The sequence below is a fragment of the Mobula hypostoma genome, chromosome 2 (genome assembly GCF_963921235.1).
Source record: "Mobula hypostoma chromosome 2, sMobHyp1.1, whole genome shotgun sequence".
Classification (NCBI taxonomy): domain Eukaryota; kingdom Metazoa; phylum Chordata; class Chondrichthyes; order Myliobatiformes; family Myliobatidae; genus Mobula; species Mobula hypostoma.
Window position 1 is genome coordinate 128,451,345 of NC_086098.1, and position 25,834 is coordinate 128,477,178.

The window sequence follows — 25,834 nt, forward strand, 5'->3', positions numbered from 1 at the left end:
AGGTATAAGAATTTTTGCTTTTAAAAAAAATATGAATAGGAAATTCACATAATTTAAAAAAACGTCATTGCATTTTCTATAGTATGTATAAGGGAGGAAGTCTATAAGAGAGCTGCTCAGATTTGTTGTAACCGAGTTTGAATTGTTTAGCTTATGTGTAATACCAGGGAGCTCTAGGCATCTCTTTCTGCTTCTAGAGGCTGCTGCAGTCAGCAAGGAATGTATCTTGTTTACATGCCTGGTGTCCTATCTGTGTTGCTGAAGTAGATTTATCAGAGTAGTGAACAACAGGAATGCAAATATGAGTGTGACCCTCTCCAATTACTGATGAACTCATTGGCTTGATTTAGACTGTGGTCATTGGGTGGGGCTGCTGTGGAAATGAGTTTGAAACATGAGAAAAAAATATCTTCGTCCCATCTCACTGCATTGCAACAGGACCTGGGTGTACATGTCTCAGGATACCCAAAGGCAGCAGCACAGGTAGATAACGTCAGCGAGTCCTAAATTCAGAATCAGAATCAGGTTTATTATCACCGGCATGTGATGTGAAATTTGTTAACTTAGCAGCAGCAGTTCAATGCAATACATAATCCATCAGAGAGAGAGAAAAAAATAATAATAAATAAAATAATAATAAACAAATCAATTACGTATATTGAATAGACTGAAAAAACGTGCAAAAACAGAAATACAGTATATTAAAAAAAAGTGAGGTAAGATTCAATGTCTATTTAGGAATGGGATGGCAAAGAGGAAGAAGCTGTTCCTGAATCGCTGACCGTGTGCCTTCAGGCTTCTGTACCTCCTACCTGATGGTAACAGTGAGAAAAGGGCATGCCCTGGGTGCTGGGGGTCCTTAATAATGGATGCTACCTTTCTGAGACTCCGCTCCCTGAAGGTGTCCTGGGTACTTTGTAAGCTAGTACCCAAGATGGAGCTGACTAGATTTACAACCTTCTGCAGATTCTTTCAGTCCTGTGCAGGAGCCCCTCCATACCAGACAGTGATGCAGCCTGTCAGAATGCTCTCCACAGTACAACTATAGAAGTTTTTGAGTGTATTTGTTGACATGCCAAATCTCTTCAAACTCCTAATAAAGTTTAGCCTCTGTCTTGCCTTCTTTATAACTACATTGATGTGTTGGGACCAGGTTAGATCCTCAGAGATCTTGACACCCAGGAACTTAGAACTGCTCACTCTCTCCACTTCTGATCCCTCTATGAAGATTGGTATGTGTTCCTTCGTCTTACCCTTCCTGAAGTCCACAATCAGCTCTTTCGTCTTACTGACATTGAGTGCCAAGTTGTTGCTGCGGCACCATTCCACTAGTTGGCATATCTCACTCCTGTATGCCCTCTCATCACCACCTGAGATTCTACCAACAGTGGTTATATCGTCAGCAAATTTGTAGATGGTATTTGAGCTATGCTAGCCACACGGTCATGTGTATATAGAGAGTAGAGCAGTGAGCTAAGCACACACCCCTGAGGTACACCAGTGTTGATCATCAGCGAGGAGGAGAAGTTATCACCAATCTGCACAGATTGTGTTCTTCTGGTTTGGAAGTTGAGGATCCAGTTGCAGAGGGAGGTACAGAGGCCCAGGTTCTGTAACTTCTCAATCAGGATTGTGGGAATGATGGTATTAAATGCTGAGCTATAGTCAATAAACAGCATCCTGACGTAAGTGTTTGTGTTGTCCAGGTGGTCTAAAGCCATGTGGACAGCCATTGAGATTGCATCTGCTGTTGACCTATTGTGACGATAGGCAAATTGCAATGGGTCCAGGTCCTTGCTGAGGCAGGAGTTCAGTCTAGTCATAAAGTCATGACCAACCTCTCAAAGCATTTCATCACTGCTGATATGAGTGCTACCGGGCGATAGTCATTAAGGTAGCCCATTATTCTTCTTAGGCACTGGTATAATTGTTGTCCTTTTGAAGCAAGTGGGAACTTCCAGCAGTAGCAGTGAGAGGTTGAAAATGTCCTTGAATACTCCTGCTAGTTGGTTGGCACAGGTTTGGAAGAGTTGGATTTCATCACCATTATCTTCTTTCCCTTCACAGTGGCCCGAATGATAGAGACAGTGATCCATGCTTTCTTATTATATGAAATCCATAATTTTGTCAGGAAACAAAAACAGTATTTTATCTGAACACTGAGAGATTCCAGAGCCCTGGGGGTCCTAATGAGTGATGCATAAACAATCAGTATATATACAGAATATTTAGTTATTAGAAACATAGAAAACCTACAGCACAATGCAGGCCCTTTGGCCCACAAAGCTGTGCTAAACATGTCCCTACCTTAGAACTACCTAGGCTTTACCCATAGCCCTCTATTTTTCGAAGCTCCATGTAGCCATCCAGGAGTCTCTTAAAAGACCCTTTTGTTTCCGCCGCCACCAGCAGCCCATTCCACGCACTCACCACTCTCTGCGTAAAAAAACTTACCCCGACATCTCCTCTGTACCTGCTTCCAAGCACCTTAAAACTAAGCCCTCTCATGCTAGCCATTTCAACCCCGGGAAAAAGCCTCTGACTATCCACATGATCAATGCCTCTCATCATCTCTCACACCTCTATCAGGTCACCTCTCATCCTCCGTCGCTCCAAGGAGAAAAGGCCGAGTTCACTCAATCTATTTTCATAAGGCATGCTCCCCAATCCAGACAACATCCTTGTAATTCTCCTCTGCACCCTTTTTATGGTTTCCACGTCCTTCTTGTAGTGAGGCAACCAGAATTGAGCACAGTACTCCAAGTGGGGTCTGACGAGGGTCCTATCTAGCTGCAACATTACCTCTCAGCTCCTAAATTCAATTCCACGATTGATGAAGGCCAATGCACCATATGCCTTCTTAACCACAGAGTCAACCTGCATGGCAGCTTTGAGTGTCCTATGGACTCGGATAAGATCCCTCTGATACTCCACACTGCCAAGAGTCTTACCATTAATGCTATATTGCTATATTCTGCCATCATATTTGACCTACCAAAATGAACCACCTCACACTTATCTGGGTTGAACTCCCATCTGCCACTTCTCAGCCCAGTTTTTTATCCTATCAATGTCCCATTGTAACCTTTGACAGCCCTCCACAACACCCCCAACCTTTGTGTCATCAGCAAATTTACTAACCCATCCCTCCACTTCCTCATCCAGGTCATTTATAAAAATCGAAAAGAGTAGGGGTCCCAGAACAGATCCCTGAGGCACACCACTGGTCATTGGCTTCCATGCAGAATATGACCCATCTACAACCACTCCTTGTCTTCTGTGGGCAAGCCAGTTCCGAATCCACAAAGCAATGTCCTCTTGGATCCCATGCCCCCTTACCTTCTCAATAAGCCTTGCATGGGGTACCTTATAAAATGCTTTGCTGAAATCCATATACACTACACCTACTGCTCTACCTTCATCAATGTGTTTAGTCACATCCTCAAAAAAATTCATTCAGGCTCGTAAGGCATGACCTGCCTTTGACATAGCCATGCTAACTTTTCCTAATCATATTATGCCTCTCCGAATGTTCATAAATCCTGCCTCTCAGGATCTTCTCCATCAACTTACCAACTACTGAAGTGAGACTCACTGGTCTATAATTTTCTGGGCTATCCCTACTCCCTTTATCGTGAAGGAAAATGAATTAAAAGATAGGGAAATTATGCTTAAGTGATAAAGGGCATTGGTGAGACCACATCTGGACCACTGTTCATTTATAAGTAAGGACTTTAATGTGCTGGAAGCAGTTCAGAGAAGGTTTAGTGGTCTAGCTGCTGGAGAAGGTGGGTTGACTTATGAGGAAATACTGAATTGCAAGAACTTTATAAGGATGAGAGGGAATTTGACCGAAACATACAAGACCCAAAAGGATCTTGACACAGCAGATGTAGAGAGGATATCTCCACTTGTAGGAGAATCTAGAACTGGGAGCGATTGTTTAAAAATAAGGAATTGCCTATTAAAGACATGGTTAAGAGGATCTTTTTTTCTCTCCCAGAGGGTTGGGAGTCTTCAAAACATGCTCCCTTAAAGAGGAATTGGAAGCAGCTTTTTGAACCGATGGTGATAAGGAAAAGCTGAAAGTTTACCAAGGTTGGGAGATTGGGTTGAAGGTACAATAAGAATGGTTAGATCCTGTATCCGCTCAGCAAAGCTGGGCAGGGGTCTGAAACTCTTCTGCGCTAGTTAGGTGCTTAGTGGCACAGCTCGTTGAGCCACTGCCTCACAATTCCACTGACCAAAGTCCATCCTGAGCTCAGGCATTGTCTGTGTAGAGTTTAGGAGTTCACCCTGTAACCTTGTTGGCTTCATTTGGGTGCTCCAGTTTCCTTCCGCTGTTAATTGGGTGCTGTAAATTGCCACTCAATCAAAAACAGTCAAAAACCAAACCGAATGCGGGGAATAAAAAAAGAAAATGGATTACCTAGAGTGTAAGTGGATGGCTGATGCTCCGTGCGGACACAGTTATCTGAACAGCCTGCTTTCGTGCTGTATCTCTCTGACTGGAGATGCGGCTACTAGGTTTGCTTGATCAAAGTATCTTTCATTCCTACTCAGATAAGATCCTGAAGCTCAGCTGGGTCTGGAGCAGCACGTGCAGCAGTAACTGTTGAACCCATGTAATGAAATGTAATTACGTTAAAGAGCTTTCAGCTCACAGTAGATAGGAAGATGCACACAGGATGTGGCTGGAACCTAATGGAGTGGGTGTATGCAGACATGTTGCACTGATTCCCTGGTCTGATAAGCAGTGGCTTTGCTTTAGCACGGGATGCCGGGGTCTTAGGGCTCATCCTAATTCCAATCGAAAAATGAGTGGGAATGCCCACTGGGGCATGCAATCCCTTTAGGAGGATACTGGCAGACAAACTCTTTATTTGACCGTTGGTCTGACATTGAGCCTTCACTTAAGTGGGGAGGCAGAATTATCTGCTTCCCGGGAGAGGTTTCATGTCACCTTTAATGGCGTAATTCTGCTCATCAGGATGGTGAGGCATTCCCTTTGTTGAAGGATTGTCAGTCTCCTATTTAACGATTGGAAAAGGAGAGGTCCCCTTTAATAGAGTGGGGAGAGGTACAAAAGGTGAAGCTTCCTTCCTTGTTTAAGAAAGCAGCCATTCAGCCCATTGGATTCATGACAATTCCAGCTGAGTAATCCTGTCAGCCCCACAGCCTTCCCTTTGCCCCTAACCCAGCTTTTTGTTTCTCTCGTATCTCCATCACTTTTCCTTTTGATTCATTTTTCCACTGGCCAATGCTGAAGGGTAAGCTCCAGCACACAGTTAACTTACCAGCACATCTTTAGGAGTGGGAGTCCCCAGGTGGCCACAGGGAGAACATGCAACCTCCACACAGACAGTGCCCTAGGTCGGGACTGAACCTGGTTCTCTGGAGCTACCTGGTAGAGTTACTTGCTGCATCACTGTTCCACTTTGTGCTGTAGAATAGAAATACTCCTCATGACCCTCTCCTTCCCTTCATCCCTCCAGGAGCTGGACTACCAGAAAAGCCGCATACGGAGCCCTGAGGACAAGTTTATTCCAGTCATGAGCGACTTCATTACTGTTGCCAGCTTCAGCTTTTCTGAGATGGAGGACCTTTTGGCTGAGGCGAAAGACAAGGTAGGCAAACATTTGGAGGGTATAACCCATCTGCCCCTTCTCTCTGCTGACGCCACCTGGTGAGTGAAGAGTCGGCCATCTCACTTCCACTTCCTTTTATCACCGGTGTCGGGCCACAGACTGGTCAATGTTGGTAGCCGGTTCCATTTTAAAGTATTTACTGCTGATGGGACTGTGGACATCTAGTGAGACTGTTCTAAAGGTTTAAGTACTGACAGTGAGACTGTTTTAAGTGATGGGGAGACTCTCTGTTAAACAAGGGTCTGTCAATGAGAACACTCAGGTAACAGGAAACCTATTGGTGAGTCCCCCAGATGTTTGTAGTTAACAGGGATTCTAGTGCTAAGGCCCCTGTTAAACAAGGGTCTGATAATCAGACCACTCAGTTAACAAAGGACCTGTCACTGAGACTCCCTCGTACACAAAATCATATCATTCAATTAGCAGTGGATCTGATGGTAGGATTTTGTGGAGTCTTAAGGCAAACCTCTTTATTTGGATCCTAAGAGAGGTGTAATTTTGAGCCCCTTTTCCCATTGGTTAGGATTACCAGAGAACCCGTATGCCTGCCCTTACTGAGCTCACTCTGTGAGAATCTGAGCACTGAGCTACTGACGGCCATTTATCCCCAACAGCAGTACAGGAGCACGTTTTAGAAAGCCCAGTATTGGAGTAGCCTGTGGACTACCTACTGGCTTGGAAGCAGGCCTCAGTAAAGACAACCCTGACAAGTGCTCTTCAGTGTTAGCAGGAACTTTTTTGTCTAAGGCTTCATATTAGACCTGGAAGGAGAAGAAGGAGAGAGCCTCTGAGCCAAAGTGAAAAGCAGCCAGCAATGACTGAATGCAGAACCATATGAGTCCCGAAGAAAGTAAATAAAATGCTACCACATGTTTAGATAAAAGTGCAGAAAGCGAGTACAATTTGTTGGTTTGCCACCCACTGTGCTTTGCAGATTTTCATGGTCTGCTAAGCCAGGCTGTTTTAATCTAAAAATAAAAACTTGCAACGATTATGATTGTTTAATTTTATTTCAAACCTTTACTTTCCACAATGTAGTTTGCCGATGAGAAGGTCTCCCTTTCATACCACTGGCCGGTTCCATTAGAAGCTGCTTACATTAAGAAAACTGTGGACATTATCTGTGTAGGGATTTTGCTTTTGTTCTGGGCCAAGTTATACCAATAGCTATCATGTTAACATGGAACAGTTGGTGGGTCGTGGGAGTTGTCCAACCTAATTCCTTGTGATCGCTATCCCCACCAACCCCCATGCACTACTGATTGAGGCTGAGGAAGATCAGCATGAATTAACTTGCAAGAATGCAATAAATACTGCATTAAAATTCCAGCTTTGTGGACAATTGGATGCAACGCCCTCACACTTTTAATACTTTGCTCTTAGATGTTATCATACATTTTTTGGTGAACCCAGTAAATTTAAAGGGAATGAAGGATCCCTGGCCACCAGTGTTAGGGCAGTGAGGAACTTTGCCCTCTGACAGAATCAGAATCAAGTTTATTATCACTGTCAAGTGTGATGTGAAATGTCAGCAATGGTATAGTGCAAAGGCATAAGATTAGTCTTAATTTAAAAAAATGACTAAATAGGGTAAAAATAACGGAATAATGAGGTAGTGTTCGTGGGTTCATAGACCATTCAGAAATCTGATGATAGACAACAGACAATAGACAATAGGTGCAGGATTAGGCCATTCAGCCCTTCGAGCCAGCACCACCATTCACTACGATCATGGCTGATCATCCACAGTCAGTACCCTTTTCCTGCCTTTTCCCTATATCCCTTCACTCCACTGCCTTTAAGAAAAGGGACAAGAGGGTGGTAGATTGGAGGTTGTCGGATAGTGCTGGAATTGGAATCGGTTTATTATTGTCACATGTACCAAGATACAGTGAAAAGCTTGTCTTGCAAACTATTCATACAGATCAGATCATTAAGGTAGGACAAGGTAAAACAGTGACAATATAGAATAAAATGCAAAAGGTACCAAAAGAGTGCACGTATACAATAAGTTGCAAGATCATAATGAGATAGATGATGAAGCCAAAAGTCCTTACTGTACAAAAGGTCCATTCAAGAGTCTGATAACAGTAGGATAGAGGTCGTCCTTGAGCCTGGTTGTACATGGCTATCAGGCTTTTGTATCTTCGGCCAATTGGTACGTCTGGTGGAAGGGAAGATGTTCCTAAATTGTTGAGTGTGGGAATTCAGGCTCCTTTACCACTTCCTCAATGGTAGTAACAAGAGGAGGACATGACCTGGGTGATGAGTATCCATAACAATCGATTCTGCCTTCTTGAGACTCCGCCTCTTAAAGGTTTCATCGAGGTTGAACCTCTGATGAAGCTGGCGAAGTCTCCAACCCCTGTGGTCTGTGCATTGAAGCTTCCACACCAGGTGGCAGTGCAGTTTGTCAGAAAGCTGTCCACTCTATGTCTCGAGAAATTCCCATGAGTCTTTGGTGACATACCAAATCTCCTCAAACTCCTAATGAAGTAGAGACACTGGCATACCTTCTTCATGATTGCATCAATGTGTTGTGTCTAGGAAAGATCTTTTGGGATTTTGATACCTGCTCACCCTTTCCACCACAGATCCTATAATGAGACTGGTGTATGTACTCCCGACTTCCTCTTCCTGAAGTCCACAATCAATTTTGTGGTGTTACTGTCATTGTTGTTGTGACACCACTCAACCAACTGAACCATCTCACTCCTGTCAGCCTCCTTGTCGCCATCTGAGATTTTACCAACAATAGTAATGTTACCTGTGAATTTGTAAATGCTGTTTGAGTTGTGCTCAGTCACACAATCGTGAGTGCAGAGAGAATAGAACAGTGAGCGAAGCACTCATTCTTGAAGTGTGCCTATGTTGGTTGTGTTACGTACCCCGTAACTGGGTTGCCAAACCAGCAGAAATGGATCACTCAGTTGGAGTCTGGAGTACTAGAACTAAGAAAGTTTTATTAAAGAAACAAGCAACACATTAATCGAAAGGATAATAAATGCAACAGTTCAGCGATGATAAACGCACATGTGCACAGAATTAAGATAACAGCATCAATCAAGCTCTATCGTTGTCTAGGGGTAAATGACCAATTTCAAAATGACTCAAAGTTCAGTTCGCAGTAATCGTTGCCATGGCGATGGACAAGGTGGGGGAAGAGAGGCATAGAATAGGAACAACTCATCATTCAGCACAGCTTCACTCACAGACCAGCGAGATGGCTCACAAACAGCATTTGGGCGGGTCCTTGGTGATGTCACCTGAGGTCACCGACTGTGACCCCTCCTCCAGATGCGGTCGATCCTCTGCAGTGAACCCGGCACCCAGGCAAGGGCGGACACACACCGGGTTCCCGCTGATCGTACCTTTCCACCCTGGCCGTTGTCTGATACTTCTCACCCACTCGTGAGAAGCGTACCGCTTCCAGGGTCTCGTCACCTCGGGTGGCGTGTGTGTCTGTCTTAGCGAACCTGTCCCTTTTTATCCCCCTGCTGGGGTATCGCCTGTCCATCACTTCAAACAGTTCAGGGTTCAAAGGGGGGAGCCGCTCCAGACAGCTCTTCCTCCCACATCCCTTCATTACACATCTCCAGACGCTGCTCCATTGTTCCTTATCTCTCCTTCCCCTGAGGGCAGGTGGCAGACCAACTGCTGATGCCACTGATGCTAGCCCAGGCCAGCAAACACCTTAATTTTATGTGTATTCTCGTAACAGTTGTCAGTGAGAAGGGGATGTTATCATACTGACTGTGGTCTCCTAATGAGGAGAGCAAGGATCCAGTTGCAGAGGGAGGTACAGAGGCTTCAGATTTAGAAGCTTGGTGATTAATACTGAAAGGATGATGTTTTGAAGACTGATCTGTAATCAATAAACAGCAGTCTGATGTATGTATTGCTGTTGTACGGGTGCTCCAATGCCGAGTGAAGAGCCAGTGAGATTGCATTTGCTGTAGACTTGCTGCAGTTGAATTGTAGTGGTCCAGGTCCTTGCCGAAGCAGGTATTAATTCTAACCATAACCAGCATGTTGAAACCCTTCATCACAGTAGATGTGAATGCTACCAGTTGGCAATCATTGAAGCCACTCAAACTGCTCTTAGTGGGCACCAATATGATTGCTGCCTGATATGATTATCAGGGCAATGAGGGAACTTTGACCCCTGACCAGTGTCAAGGCAATGAGGAAACTCCATTCTTGGGAACTTCTAAGGGAACATGGGAATCGTCACCCAGTGAGCCAGACAGCTATCCTTTTGGAGGACTCAATAGTCAAAGAATGGATTAGCAGAGTTTATATTGTCCTGTTTTCTAGATTTTGCCCACACTTCCTTCACTTAGCTTGGCCCGTGTCCAAACCAAGTCCAACAAAGCCACCTTGCTTGTCAGGACATAAGCTTTCTGATCAGGAGGCAAGACTGTTAACTACTGAACTTCAACAAACAAGGACAGTGATTTAGTTCAGTCCCAGGAGCCAGGCCTACTTTCACCAAAGCTATTCATTAAAACAGCAATGAAAGGAAGGTCTTACTTGAGAATCAACAGAGTTGTTTCCAGACAATTTAAATGCCTCCCTTCCCTTGATTTGTAACCAAACATAGTTGGCTCAAATAGCCTTCAAGTTTACCCTTAGGATAATTAATTTCTTCCTTGTTCTGTGCTGAGCTTCAGTTTGTTATTCCATTGGCTCTTGGCATGCCAGGGCATCAGAAATCAGGGAACCCTGCCTTGTGTGGCAGTAAGTCACATCTTCTGTTACCTCTTCACATGCAAATCCTGACTAGAGCAGATGTGCCGCGAACCCTTCTTTATTGTTCTTCTTTATCTTTCAAGAGTCCATTGTGGCAGTCCCTTGAATATGAGACCTTCTCTGTATGCTGCAGATAATCTCTTTACACTGCCATGTTTGTAGCGGCTGACCATAAAATCACTTCAGTCACCACATGTTGCTAGGAGACGCTTCTTGAGCGGTCTGAAGTCCCATTGATCTTCTTGTCTCCTGCTCTAAATCTTGGTTGAATTCGTTTAAAAAATCTGTGAAAATAAATAAAATGCACAAACATTTGTGTCTTTATGCTTGTATGACACATCTTTAAGTGAATATATTTTTTGTGAATAGATGTAGGTGATATTTAGTGTATATGCTCTGCTGCATATGTCGTTCTGTATATGTGCCTCTGTGTTCGTCTGCATGTTTGTGCGTGTGCTTATGCCTGCTTGCATGTGTCTGTGTCTGTGTATGTCTCTGTATCTGGTTGTGTGTTTCCATCCATTTGTCAGGGTGGGTCTTTGTGTGTGTGTGTGTGTGTGTGTGTGTGTGTGTGTGTGTGTGTGTGTGTGTGAAAGAGAATTGAGTGTTTGAGTGTGAGAGTAGAGTGTCTGTGTACATGTTAGTGTGAGTGTGTGTGTGTGTGTGTGGGTGTATGTGCATGTCTCTGTATGCGCTTACTCCCTAAATATCCAAAAGCGTGACAGTTGTGGCTAGACGACACATTCATCTTGTTTAAGGAGGCTTACATCGATGTGCAAAGTCCTTTCTTGTTCAAATAAAGTTATAATTTGGAGGACAAAAAGTTGCCTTTCAGCTTCCTTCACTGACTGAGCCTGTCACCCATCATCCACAGTTGTTATGTGGTTACCATTCCTTGATGAAAAGAATCTCTGTTTAATTTAACCTCTCCCCCTACTCTCATCTCCCATCAATACAATTATATATCTTTGTTCCTGATTATATTCCAGCCTGTGTCTCCCAGAATGAAGAGCCTTCCTGTCCCTTTAACATTTCATGGAATGGGACAAAGGCTTGGCGGCAGGACAGGCTCAGTGTTTGAGCAAAAATATTCCCATGTGGCGGCTGTTAAAGGAAACCTTTCTCAGTCCTCATTTGTGTGGAGTCACCATTTTTATGCTTGTTCACCACACATTACTGTACCATGATATATAACATTACCAGATCCTCCATTTTCTCCTTCTCCTCATCTCAAAGAACGTCAGTCATCAGACATTAATTTTGTGATATCTATGAAATGCTGTGTTAAAAAGAAGGGTAATTTAAAAACAGGATATCAAATGCAGGATTTTCTGTACTCAACAAATTCTTTATAATTGTGTTTAATAATATTCAGGGGCTACCTCCTGTTCGTAAGATTTGCAGGGGTGCCATTCACCATATCATATCATTTCTTAAGATATTCAGATAATATGCGTTCTACATTAGTGTTTGACAATATACATTATGTAGGTAATATCTGCCCTATGTATAGTAGTATTTACAAGATAGGCAGGACAAACATGGATTATTTTCTATCAAGCTTCAGAGGCTGAGGAGTGGACTGATAGAAGTATATATAATTATATACAATTGTGTGGGCTGGCATGGTAGTGTAGTGGTTGGCCAACAGTTTACAGTATAGGCGACACAAGTTCAATTCCCACCGCTGCCTGTAAGGAGTTTGTATGCTCTCTCGTGACTGAGGGGGTTCCCTCCCACAGTCCAAAGACCTACCATTTTGTAGATTAATTGGTCATTGTATATTGTCCTGTAATTCGGCTAGGAATAAATAGTGGGTGGGGGGGGCGTGTTGCTGGGCAGCATAGCTTGAAGAGCCTGAAGGGGCTTCTCCACACTGTATCTCAATAAAATAAAAATATTTAATTATGAGAGGCATTGAAAAGGATGGACAGCCGTTTCCCCTCCCCTCCCAACCTCCCCCCGCCCCACCCAGTAGAAATGTCAAATTCTGGAGGGCATAGATTTAAAGATGTGAGGAGCAAGTTTTTTACACAGAGTGGTGGGTGCCTAGAATGCGCTGCCAACTATGGTGGTGATGCAGGCACAATATTGGCATTCTAGGGGTGTTTAGATGTGGACCTGGATCATATGCAGGCAGAAAAGATTAGCTTGGCATTATGGTCAGCACAGATATAAAAGGTCAAAGGGTCTGATCCTTGCTGTGCTGTTCTATCTATGATATCTGTTCTCTAATTGTGTTTCTTAACATATATATAGCTGCCATGTGTTCTTCAAAAGTGCTTTACGATATGTTCCAGTGATATTGGCCCTGTATAGTGTTTGCAGAAATAATATTGTTTTACAGTGTGTAAAGGTAGTTAGCACTCGAGAATCATGTTACTACTTACTAGTGGTTTGTGCTCCATAATGTGTCTCAAAATTTCATGTTTCATGGAAATATTCAGGGAACATCCTTCATGACTCCAGATGGTTCATGTGGCTCTATTCATGTAAGGTTGAATGGTAATTAAAACTTGACAATTAAAACTTGAACTTACGTGCAGCATTTGAAAGAATGCAACTGGAAGACAGTCAGTTGACAGCTACATTTGAATTGCTTTGTGGTCTTCTGTGGTATGGATGCTTGCACACTGAGGTATCAGCCCTACACAGTGGCGTGGATCCAATGACCTTAATGCCTGTATGAATGCCAATTCTGCTAAAGTCATTCATGCATAAGATGCCTCTGTATATCTTCAACCACTCAGAGATATAGAGTCAGGTCCTTTGGTCTAAGTTGTCCATGCCGATCAACTTGCCCACCTCATCTGGTCCCATTTACCTGCATTTGTCCCATATCCCTCCAATCCTTTCCTATCTACGTACATTACCTATCCAAACTCCTCTTAAGCAATTGTACTCGCCTGTACTCCTTCATCTGCCAGTTCATTCACATACCAACAGCTCTCTGTGTGAAAAAGTTACCACTCAGATCCCCTTATATTTTTCCCCTCATATTTTTCCCCTCTCACGTTGGTCCTATTCCCTCTATTTTTAATCTCGTCTAACCCTGGGAAAAGACTGTCATCATTCACCTTATCTATGCCCCTCATTGGTTTAGAAACCACTGTGAGCCACTTGTGTTCCTCTCCTTACATATCATGCCCTCCAGATCTAGTAACATCTTTGCAAGTCTTTCCTGCAGCATTTCTGGCTGAATAACCTCATCCCTCTGTCTAGGTGATCAGAATGTCACACAATATTCGATATTTCTGGGAAATTAGAGCTGAACAGCAAAGACAAAGACTTACAAGGGTGGAACTGTGGAAACTTATGGCTGGAAGAACTGGCATGTCATCCTATCTTTTATTTCTTTATTTATTGAGATACAGCACAGAACAGACCCATTTGACCCTTCAAGCTGCACTGCCTCACAATCCCCCGATATAATCACGGGACAATTTACAATGACCAATTAACCTACAATCCGGTACGTCAATGGACTGTGGGAGGAAACCAGAGCACCTGGAGGAAACTGATGAGAATTGAACTTGGGTGGCCTGTACTGTAAAGCGTTGTGCTGCCCTCTGTGTGGCTGTCTCTCAAGCTCCCCCATCGTTGCACACAGGTCAGGATGTCTCTTAACCCCACCCCTACCCCAGTACAATTCAAAGCCAAAGTTGAGTTTGTTGTCACACGTATGCACAGATGCAGTGAAATATCCACTTGCAGCAGCATGACATAAGGCAGTAAGATGGACTCTTGACCTCACAATCTACCTTGTTATGGATTTACATCTTATTGTCTGCCCACACTGCACTTTCTCTGTAACATTTATTCTGCATTCTGTTAATTTTTTTTTTCTTGGACTATCTCAGTGCACTGTTGTAGTTACATATGGATGGTATGGAAAACAACATTTTCACCATACCTCGGTATGTGTGACGGTAACAGACTCATTTACCAAAAGATGCTTTAGGAACTCAGTGGGTCAGGCAACATCTGTGGAGGGATCTTGACCCAAAGCAATCAGTGGTTCATTTCGCTCCACAGATGCTGCCTGACCTGCTGAGCTCCTCCAGCAGATTTTTTGTTGCTCTGGACTCCAACATCTGCAGTCTCTTGTGTCTCCTTGATGATTCAAAATGGATGTCATGTTTAGAGTGTTGTGTATGTGGGTGTTATTCTCGCCCAGGATGTGCCTTTCCATTCCAGGACATTATATTGATACTGCCCTCACCCGCATCTCTTCCATTTCCCGCACAGTCACACTTACCACATCTTCCTGACACTGTAATAGTGAGAGTCCCCCTTGTCCTTACCTACCAGCCCACCAGCCTCCACACCCAACACATTATCCTCCGCAACTTCTACCATCTCCAAAGGGATCCTATCACTAAGCATATCTTTACCTCTCCCTCCCCGCTGCTTTCCACAGGGATCGTGCCCCCGGCGATTTCCTTGTTCATTTGTCCCTATCCAGTAATCTCTCTCCAGACACATATCCCTGCAAGCGGGCTAAATGCTACACCTGTCCATACACCTCCCGCCTTCACCTCCATTCAGGGACCTAAACAGACCTTCCAGGTGAGGCAACATTTCACCAGCGAATCTGCTGGGGTCATCCATTGTGTCCGATGCTACAGATGCGGCCTCCTCTACAAAGGTGAGATCCGCCGTGAATTGGGGAATCACTTTGTCGAACACCTCTGCACCATCCACTGCAGGCAGGACTTCCTGTTGACCAAACATTTTAATTATCATTCCCATTCCCATTCTGATGTGTTAATCCAAGGCCTCCTCTTGTGCCAACATGAGACCATGCTCAGGGTGGAGGAGCAACACCTTATATTCTGCCTGGGTACCCTCCAACCTGAAGGTATGAACATTGATTTCTCCTTCCGATGGACAAATTTTCCCCATTCCCCTTCCTCTATCCCCCACCGTGACCTTTCACTTCTTCTCAACAGCCTGTTACTTCCCTCGGGTTCCCTCTTCCTTTCTTTTCTCCTATGCTCCACTCTTCTCTACTGTCAGATTTTGTCTTCTCCAGTCCTTGACCTTCTCAACATCCTGGCTATACCTCTCACCTTCCAGCTAGCCTCTTCCCTTTCCCCCACATTTTCACCCTGCATTTTCCTCCTTCCTTTTCAGTCCTGAGGAAGGATCTCAACCCGAAACGTCGACTGTTTACTTTTTTCCATAGGTCTGACCTGCTGAGTTCCTCCAGCATTTTGTGTGTGCACAGCTTTGGAAATATATTGCCATTTCTCCATTGCCAATGAGTTTAAATCCTAGAACTTCCTACCCACTGTGGGACAACTTTACTTGAAGGACTGAAGCAGTCAAAGGAGGTACCTCTCCATTTTCTCAGGAGCTTTTAAGCAGAGGCAATAAATGGCTCACAATACCCACATGCCACGAGAGAATAAAACACTACAGCTTAACTTTCTCTTTGCTTTGTTAATGGGCACTCTGCCCCGACAAATGGGAGCCTGGTTCCCTCACTTTTGATGCCACATCAGCGAATGCCCCTCAAAAATACCTCTGGGTAGAACCAATCGAGAGGTCTGAACATAAGTTTGCTAAACTGTTAAGTGGGAAATTGGTTTATTATTGTCACATGTACCGAAGTACAGTGAAAAACGGTGCTTTGCGATGCCATCTTTACAGATCTCTGGTGCGTGGCCAAGTGGTTAAGGCATTGGACTAGTGATCTGAAGGTCGCGAGTTTGAGCCTCAGCCGAGGCAGGGTGTTGTGTCCTTGAGCAAGGCACTTAACCACACATTGCTCCTGCACGTTTATAGCCCAGTGGCGGCGGTTGGTCCAGTATGGACAAGACAAGACAAGACAGATCATTTCATTACAATAGTACAGTGAGATAGTACAAGGGAATATAAAGACAGAATGCAGAATAAAATATAACGGAGAAAGTGAAATGCAAACAGACAATAAGGTTCAAGGCCATGACAGGGTGGATTGTAGGTCATGAGTCTGTGTTGTCATTCTATGAGGCCATTCAACAGTGGGGCACTTAAGGCCAGTGGTTTGTGCTTTCAGGCTTTTGTATCTTCTGCTCGATGGGAGAGGGGAGCAGAAAGAATGTCCAGGATGAGTGGGGTCGTTGATTACGTTGGCAAAGTGAGAGTCCATGGAGGAGAAGCTGCATTCAGTGACATGCTGAGCTGTGTCCATGACTCTCTGCAGTTTATCACAGCCTCCAGCACAGCAGTTGCCACACCAAGTTGTGTTGTTCCGGATAGGATGCTTTCTGTGTCACGTCTATAGAAATCGGTGAAGATCAACGGGTGGCTTGTGAGGGTCAAAGGGTAAAATGTAAGACCTTGCTCTTTCTTCAGTCAGAATTGTTGTTGCTGAAGAGCTGAACACTGGCATGCTTCCCAGCAAACCACGGACAGATATGGTTAGGATAGGGTTACAGTGGATGCTGCTGTAAGGCCTGGGGCATATCTGATAATGAATATGATTTCATCATGTTGTTTTCTTCACTTAGGAAGCATCAGTCCTGCCTATCATTTCAACACTTTGTTCTTCTTTGGCCCTAACTTCCCTTGACAGCCACTTCCGATTGCCCCGGGCCATTCTGCAAAAAGCACTTCCCCTTTGCTTTGATTGTGGTGTTCCAAATACTTCCTGCATTGCCTGTCCAACAACCACTCTTTCCACACAATTCTATTTTCCATAAATTCTGCAAGAAGGAATCAGTGCCTAGGAATGGAGCTTGGCCTTCACGTAGTTTATGTATGTTTTTATGGTATGTGTCTCCATATGTGTATGCGTGTCAGAGAGTGAGAGGCTGTTTAGCCCATCTTCTCTGCTTCTTCGGTCTGTCAGAGAAGGCAGCAAAGGCAGCTACAGTTATGGTGTTTAAAAGACATTTGGACAGGTTTAGAGGGATATAGGCCAAATACAGGCAAATGGGACTTTCTCAGGAAGGCAGCTTAAAGTCAAAGAGTACATTTCCATTCTCAATAACTCTATGATTCTCTAATGGATTGCATTTCAAAAGTGGTGATGGTTTTACTGATTAATCCATTTGATATGCAGTATGATCCCATAAGTGAAGAAATGATTAGAAACAGTCCCTCTTTGGCTGAGAATGACACCCTTGTCTCATCTTCCAGTCAGGTCTTATGATCTGTAGGTTCACCCAAGAGGGCCGACACCCTGAACTCACTCTCTGGGCTAGAATTAGGTGTGTAAACCTTGCTGTGACCTGACTGCACGGGTGACACTGCCTGTAAATTGCTCAGTCCTGAGAGTGCAGTGATCATGCAAGGCACAGTGAATGTGCACCGTTTGCTGCAGGACCAGCAAGTTCAAAACCTACCACGAGCAGCTTAATAATCTGGAACTCCTCAGAGGTGTAGCCCCATCGTAATTAAGTATCAAATGGCCAAATATCTGAACGACTGATGCAGGGACGTGAGTTCAAATCTCCTCAGGGGAGCTGAGGAATTTAAATTCCTCATTAATTAAATCTAAAACTAAAACTAGTGATAGTAACTATGAAACTACTGGATTATTCCAAAATATTCTCGGTTCATTATTGTTTTTTGGGAAGGAACTGAAGTGTCCTTACCCAACCTAGCCTATATGTGACTCATAACTGCCTCCCCCATTCTAGCGTAATTAGGAACAGAATAAATGCTGCCAATACCTGGTAATATCATAACCGGCCAACAAATAAATGCATTGCCAGTTACTTTCCTGTAAAATTGCAAGCTGGACATGGGACCCAAACATCACACTAAGAGCCAGCTGGAAAACCGGTGGAAGTTGCCTTGCATCCTTCTACACCATTGCCTGTGTGGAGTGTGCATGCTCTTGCTACGACCGAGTAGATTTCCTTTCAGAGCTGTATTTCCTTCACATACCTCTGCATGGCCTGGTTCTCCCCTCCAGAGCAGTGTGTTAGCAGCAGTCAGCTATCAGATCTGCACACTGTCCTAGTTCAGCAACATAAAGCCATACATGGCCGGAGCACAGAAACAGGCCCCTCAGCCCATCAAGTTCAGCTGACCAATGTGCACTATTTACACTCATTCCATTTTGTTCCCCACACGAACACATCAGCTGTTCCCAAGTTCTACCATTCTCTTACAAACTCAGGGCAATTTACTGACCCATGCACCTTTAGGATGTGGACGAAACTGGAGCACCTGGAGGAAGCCAACATGGTCACAAGGAAGACTTGCAAACTCCACACTGACAGCACCAGAGGTCAGGGTCGAACCCGGATCTCGGGAGCTGTCAAACAGCAGCTCTCCTGCAGCTGCACCCCTGTGTTGCTGAGTTTAAAATGTTCATCTTTGTTTTGAAAGGGACTGCTGTAATCGCCCCACAGCCCACTGAAAGAATGGGGGTGAAGTAGGCGAGAGAGTGAGGCATAATTCTGTTTGAGACTGGGTTCAGATGGTCAAATCTGAAAATTTGTAGTAATACCGAATCACAGCAGGTGTTGGGGGGCAAAGAGCAAAGAACATTTTCAATTCTTTTCATTGCATTGAACTGGAAAGGATGCAAAACTAGTTTATGAACATGTTACTGGGATGGGAGAACTTGGGATATAAGGGTAGGCTGGAGGCACAAAAGAATGCAGATGCTAGAGTTTGGTGCAATACACAAGAACTCAGCAGATCAAGCAGCATCAGTGCGAGGAAAGAAATGGTCGATGTTTTGGATTGACCCTGCATCAAGATTGAGAGTGGACATGCGACGTGGTTGAATGGAATTGAATTGACTTTATTTCTTACATCCTACACATACACGAGGAGTAAAAATGTTGCGTCTCTGTCTAAATGCGCAATGTGCAATCATAGTAATTTATAATAACTAGAACAGTCAATGTAACATAGAATACACTCAAATCAGCGTGAGTTAATCAGTCTGATGGTCTGGTGGAAGAAGCTGTCCCGGAGCCCGTTGGTCCCAGCTTTTATGCTGCGGTACCGCTTCCCGGATGGTAGCATCTGGAATAAATTGTGGTTGGGGTGACTCGGGTCCCCAATGATCCTCCACACCTGTCTTTGTAAATATCCTGAATCCTGGGAAGTTCACAACTACAGGTGCGCTGGGCTGTCCACACCACTCTCTGCAGAATCCTGCGATTAAGGGAGGTACAGTTCCCGTACCAGGCTGGACAATTTGCGAAGAAAGCCCTATTTCCTATTTAGCTCTATGTGACATGGAAGGAGGCCATTCCGTCCATCGTCTATGCAGCCCAGAGCGAACTCCTCAATCCCATTCCCACATTTATTTCCCTGCAGCCTGCTCTCCTTCTCCTCTCTCACTTTCATGTGTAGTGGCCAATTAGCCTACCGATTTGCATGTCTGTGGAATGTGGGAGAAAATTAACCTACTGATGTGCATGTCTATGGAATGTGGTAGGAAATTGGGGAGACCAGAATACCCAGGGGAGACCCACATGGTCACAAGGAGATTGTGAGAACTCTACTCTGACAAGATAGAAAAGGATGCAAGATGAAAGTCTATAATTTCTTCACTGACTCCCTGTGTTTTGTCTGGGACTCACCTTCTGGCTGTTGCCTTGTGAGTTTAAATGGGTCCAGGTGATAGATTTAAAATGTAACCCCAGATGGTGGCAGATAAAAGCCTTATTCAGTTGTTTTTGGGCTCTTAGTGGGGCTCTTTTCACACCGTACACAAGCTTGTGAACTCTACGATGTGCATTATAAATTATGATCTATGACTTCAGTACCTAAAGAGACCTGTGAGGATTGGGATGTGTGAGTGTTGTGTGCACAGGGCAAATAAGCAGTGGGTCTCTCAATAAAGGAGTGTGTTCGCTCAGGGGAAAATCAGCAGGCTTTAAAATTCAGTACAAAGAATAACCTCATTATGATCAGTGCACAAATTCCAAATTCCCTTTATCTTGGCTTTGGGAAATTTACAACCATCCCCTTATCACATGACTTTATTATTCTGCAATGATGGCTTGGAATGGCCTACCGCTGTGTAATCGGTGTGTTACCTCTCGCTCAGCTTCTCCTTGTACTTGCCTAGTTTGTTTCTTTGCCACCTAGTGGCTTCACTGTCTGAAGTACACACGCTCTCCTCCTTCATTGTTCAGACAGCTGACTTCCTCACCCAGGCACCCCAGTTGTTCCTGCCATTGAATCAGGGCCTTTCGGCATAGAAGCAGTCTCTTCAGCCCATTGTATCCATGCCAGCAATAACAGATGAGCCTACAGTAATCCCATTTTATTCCCATCAACTCCCCCAGATTCTACCACTCATCTTACACACTAGGGGTAATTGAGAGTGGAAGTTTAACCTGCCAACCCACATGTCTTTAGGATGTGGGAGCAAGTCAAAAGGAGCCTGAGGAAGTGCACTGAGTCAGAGGGAGAAGGTGGCTATTTTACGCACAAAAAGCATCCAAGGTCAGGATAGAACCTCATCTCCTGGAGCCGTGAGGCAGCAACTTCACTCACTGTGCTAAAAGTTGCCATGATGGTCTATATACTTATATCCCATCCAGGCCTTGCTCCTGCTCCTTACTCTCCTCCTTATTTTTCTTAACATCTCAGTGGGGCTATAGATTCATGTACCATGGAAATAGCCCTTCAGCTCAACTCATCAATGGGACCAAGATGTACATCTAAGTTAGGCCCATTTGCCCATGCTTGGTCTCTACCACTTCCTCTGGTAATCATTGCTTCTACGTAATACATACTGTGTGAAAATATTTCCCCACAGGTACCTAGTAAATCTTTCCCCTTTCACCTTAAATCTATGTCCTCTACTTCTTGATTGACCAACCTTGGAGAAAAAAAGACTGTGTGGGTTCACCCTATCTATGCCCCTCATGATTTTATATCTTAATAAGGTTGACATTCAGTCTCCTTTGCTCCAAGGAATAAAGTCTAACCTGCTAACCTTCCCCATAAACCTCTCCCTTGTGGCAAACAGTTGGGCACAGTCCTAGGTTTTCAACCATGGACAGTGAGGGGGATAGATAATCGCCCATTTCTCTTCACACCTTCCCAAACAATGGGGCACTCTTTCTAATATCGCAGTCCTTCAAATCATGGCAACATCCTTGTAAATCTCCTCTACACCTTTTGCAGCCTAATGGGATCTTTTCCATAGCAAAGTGATCAGAACCAAATACAACACTCCAAGTGCGACCTAACTAGTACCATCTTGTACGTAACATCGCCACTGCTATAAATGATGAAAGCCGGTGCACCATATGCCTTTTCCACCCTGTTGTCTCACTTCCAATCCATCCTCATCATGTCAGCCTTTGGTTTCATCAACTCAGTTCAGCGGATTTATACTGTAGTCTGTGTCAAGTCTGTGAAGAGGTGGGAAGACTCTGCAGAAACTCACAGCAATAAGCTACAGAGGGAGATTTTAATTTCTCTGTACTGAGCAAAGTACTAGAGAGGACCAGAATGTTGATTGAGTTGTGATAATTAATCTCCAATAAGCCATTGGTGACCACCACAGATAGTGTCCATACCCAAGGCTGGGATACAACAACAGCTCCTTCTCTGTCAGAGTGTTGCTGCCCTACCAGGCATCCATGTTATTGGAGGTCAAAGTTTACTATGAAAGAGAGTTGGGTTAGAACATAGAACATAGAATAGTACAGCACAGTACAGGCCCTTCGGCCACAATGTTGTGCCGACCCTTAAGCCCTGCCTCCCATATAACCACCCCCCCCCACCTTAAATTCCTCTATATACCTGTCTAGTAGTCTCTTAAATTTCACTAGTGTATCTGCCTCCACCACTGACTCGGGCAGTACATTCCACGCACCAACCATTCTCTGAGTAAAAAACCTTCCTCTAATATCCCCCTTGAACTTCCCACCCCTTACCTTTGTTACGTACCCCGTAACTGGGTTGCCAAACCAGCAGAAATGGATCACTCAGTTGGAGTCTGATTACTAGAACTAAGAAAGTTTTATTAAAGAAACAAGCAACACAGTAATCGAAAGGATAATAAATGCAACAGTTCAGCAATGATAAACACACGTGCACAGAATTAAGATAACAACATCAAATCAAGCTCTATCGTTGTCTAGGGATAAATGACCAATTTCAAAGTGACACAAAGTTCAGTCCAACTTAGTAGTTCAGTTCGCAGTAGTCGTTGCCATGGCGATGGACAACGTGGGGGGAGAGAGAGAGAGAGAATGGGAACGACTGATCATTCAGAAACGGCTTCCACTCACAGACCGGCGATAATTGCTCACAAGCAGCTTTTGGGCAGGTCCTTGGTGATGTCACCTGAGGTCACCGACTGTGACCCCTCCTCCAGATGCGGTCGATCCTCTGCAGTGAACCCGGCACCCAAGCAAGGGCGGACACACACCGGGTTCCCGCTGATCGTACCTTTCCACCCTGTGCGTTGTCCGATACTTCCCACCGACTCGTGAGAGGCGCACCGCTTCCAGGGTCTCGTTACCTCGTGGTGTCATGTGTGTTTTGCCTTAGCGAACCTGTCCCTTTTTATCCCCCTGCTGGGGCATCGCCTGTCCACCACTTCAAACAGTTCAGGGTTCAAAGGGGGAGCCGCTCCAGATAGCTCTCTCTCCCGTCCCTTCATTACACATCTCCAGATACTGTTTCATTGTGTTCCTTATCTCTCTCTTGAAGACAGGTGGCAGACCAACTGCTGATCACACAGGACAGCTAACATCTTATCTATGTGTATTCTCGTCACACCTTAAAGCCATGTCCTCTTGTATTGAGCAGTGGTGCCCTGGGGAAGAGGTGCTGGCTGTCCACTCTATCTATTCCTCCTAATATCTTGTATACCTCTGTCATGTCTCCTCTCATCCTCCTTCTCTCCAAAGAGTAAAGCCCTAGCTCCCTTAATCTCTGATCATAATGCATACTCTCTGAACCAGGCAGCATCCTGTAAATCTCCTCTGTACCCTTTCCAATGCTTCCACATCCTTACTATAGTGAGGCGACCAGAACTGGACACAGTACTCCAAGTGTGGCCTAACCAGAGTTTTATAGAGCTGCATCATTACATCGCGACTCTTAAACTCTGTCCCTCGACTTATGAAAGCTAACACCCCATAAGCTTTCTTAACTACCCTATCCAGCTGTGAGGCAACTTTCAGGGATCTGTGGACATGTACCCCCAGATCCCTCTGCTCCTCCACACTATCAAGTATCCTGCCATTTACTTTGTACTCTGCCTTGGAGTTTGTCCTTCCAAAGTGTACCACCTCACACTTCTCCGGGTTGAACTCCATCTGTCACTTCTCAGCCCACTTCTGCATCTTATCAATGTCTCTCTGAAATCTTTGACAACCCTCTACACTATCTACAACACCACCAACCTTTGTGTCATCTGCAAGCTTGCCAACCCACCCTTCTACCCCCACATCCAAGTCGTTACTGAAAATCACAGAAAGTAGAGGTCCCAGAACCGGTCCTTGTGGAACACCACTAGTCACAACCCTCCAATCCGAATGTACTCCCTCCACCACGACCCTCTGCTTTCTGTAGCCAAACCAATTCTGAATCCACCTAGCCAAACTTTCCTGGATCCCATGCCTTCTGACTTTCTGAATAATCCTACCGTGATTATTCAGATCACGGTAAAATCAAATGCCTTACTAAAATCCATGTAGATCACATCCACTACACTACCCACACCTATATGCCTGGTCACCTCCTCAAAGAACTCTATCAGGCTTGTTAGACATGATCTGCCCTTCACAAAGCCATGCTGATTGTCCTTGATCAGACCATGATTCTCTAAATGCCCAGAGATCCTATCTCTAAGAATCTTTTCCAACAGCTTTCCCACCACATACGTAAGGCCCACTGGTCTATAATTACCCGGACTATCCCTACTACCTTTTTTGAACAAGGGGACAACATTCGCCTCCCTCCAATCCTCCGGTACCATTCCTGTGGACAACGAGGACATAAAGATCCTAGCTAGAGGCTCAGCAATCTCTTCCCTCGCCTCGTGGAGCAGCCTGGGGAATATTCCATCAGGCCCCGGGGACTTATCCATCCTAATGTATTTTAACAACTCCAACACCCCCTCTCCCTTAATATCAACATGCTCCAGAACATCAACCTCACTCATATTGTCCTCACCATCATCAAGTTCCCTCTCATTGGTGAATACCGAAAAGAAGTATTCATTGAAGACCTCGCTCACTTCCACAGCCTCCAGACAGATCTTCCCACCTTTATCTCTAATCGGTCCTACCTTCACTCCTGCCATCTTTTTGTTCTTCACGTAATTGAAGAATGCCTTGGGGTTTTCCTTTACCTTACTCACCAAGGCCTTCTCATGCCCCCTTCTTGCTCTCCTCAGCCCCTTCTTAAGCTCCTTTCTTGCAACCCTATATTCCTCAACTGACGCATCTGATCCTTGCTTCCTAAACCTCATGTACGCTGCCTTCTTCTACCTGACTAGATTTTCCACCTCACTTGTCACCCATGGTTCCTTCACCCTACCATTCTTTATCTTCCTCACCGGGACAAATTTATCCCTAACATCCTGCAAGAGATTCCTAAACATCGACCACATGTCCATAGTACATTTCCCTGCAAAAACATCATCCCAATTCACACTCACAAGTTCTAAACTTATAGCCTCATAATCTGCCCTTCCCCAATTAAAAATTTTCCTGTCCTCTCTGATTCTATCCTTTTCCATGTTAATGCTAAGGGCCAGGGAGCGGTGGGTCACTGTTCCCCCAGATGCTCACCCACTGAGGGACCTGTGACCTGACCCGGTTTGTTACCTAATACTAGATCTAGTATGACATTCCCCCAAGTCGACCTGTCAACATACTGTGACAGGAATCTGTCCTGGACACACTTAACAAACTCTGCCCCATCTAAACCCTTGGAACTAATCAGGTGCCAATCAATATTAGGGAAGTTAACGTCACCCATGATAACAATCCTGTTATTTTTGCACCTTTCCGAAGTCTGCCTCCCAATCTGCTCCTCGGTACCTCTGCTGCTACCAGAGGTTTAGCTAGGGGTTTGTTTGGGGTTGAGGTGCTGCTCTATCGAAATGATGCATTGCTGTGTGCTGCACTGGTGATGATGCTACACTGCTCTGCAATGTTGCTACATCATGCTGGTGGCTGCACTGCTGTCGGTCCTATTGTCTGGGAGATGCTGGACTGTTAGAGGTATTGGAGGCACTCCTTTGGTAATGATGCACTGTTGGATCTGGCCTAGAAGGGGGCAGAAGGGAAAGCAAAAAAATACCTATGGCGCCTGTTGATTTATTATCTAACCCCGGTACTTCGTATTTTCCTTGTCTCTGCACAATCACAGCTCTTCTGCTGATGATGATATGCTGCCAGGTAACTTCAGCATTGAGATATGTGATTGGGCAGAGTTGCTAGGCTACCCACAGCAACAGAAGTTTGTTACGCCCACCACACCAGGGTGGTCTTGGT

The 25,834-nt window shown here is 44.7% G+C and overlaps 1 protein-coding gene across 3 annotated transcripts in view; it reads left to right on the forward strand.

The window, feature by feature from the left end:
* daam2 (dishevelled associated activator of morphogenesis 2) overlaps positions 1-25,834 on the forward strand; it is a 397,811-nt gene that overhangs the window by 331,415 nt on the left and 40,562 nt on the right. For all 3 annotated transcript variants that reach the window (XM_063040647.1, XM_063040649.1, XM_063040648.1), the window contains one exon: positions 5,496-5,627. In XM_063040647.1, coding sequence (XP_062896717.1) covers positions 5,496-5,627 — 132 coding nt within the window. The remainder of the gene's footprint in view (positions 1-5,495; positions 5,628-25,834) is intronic.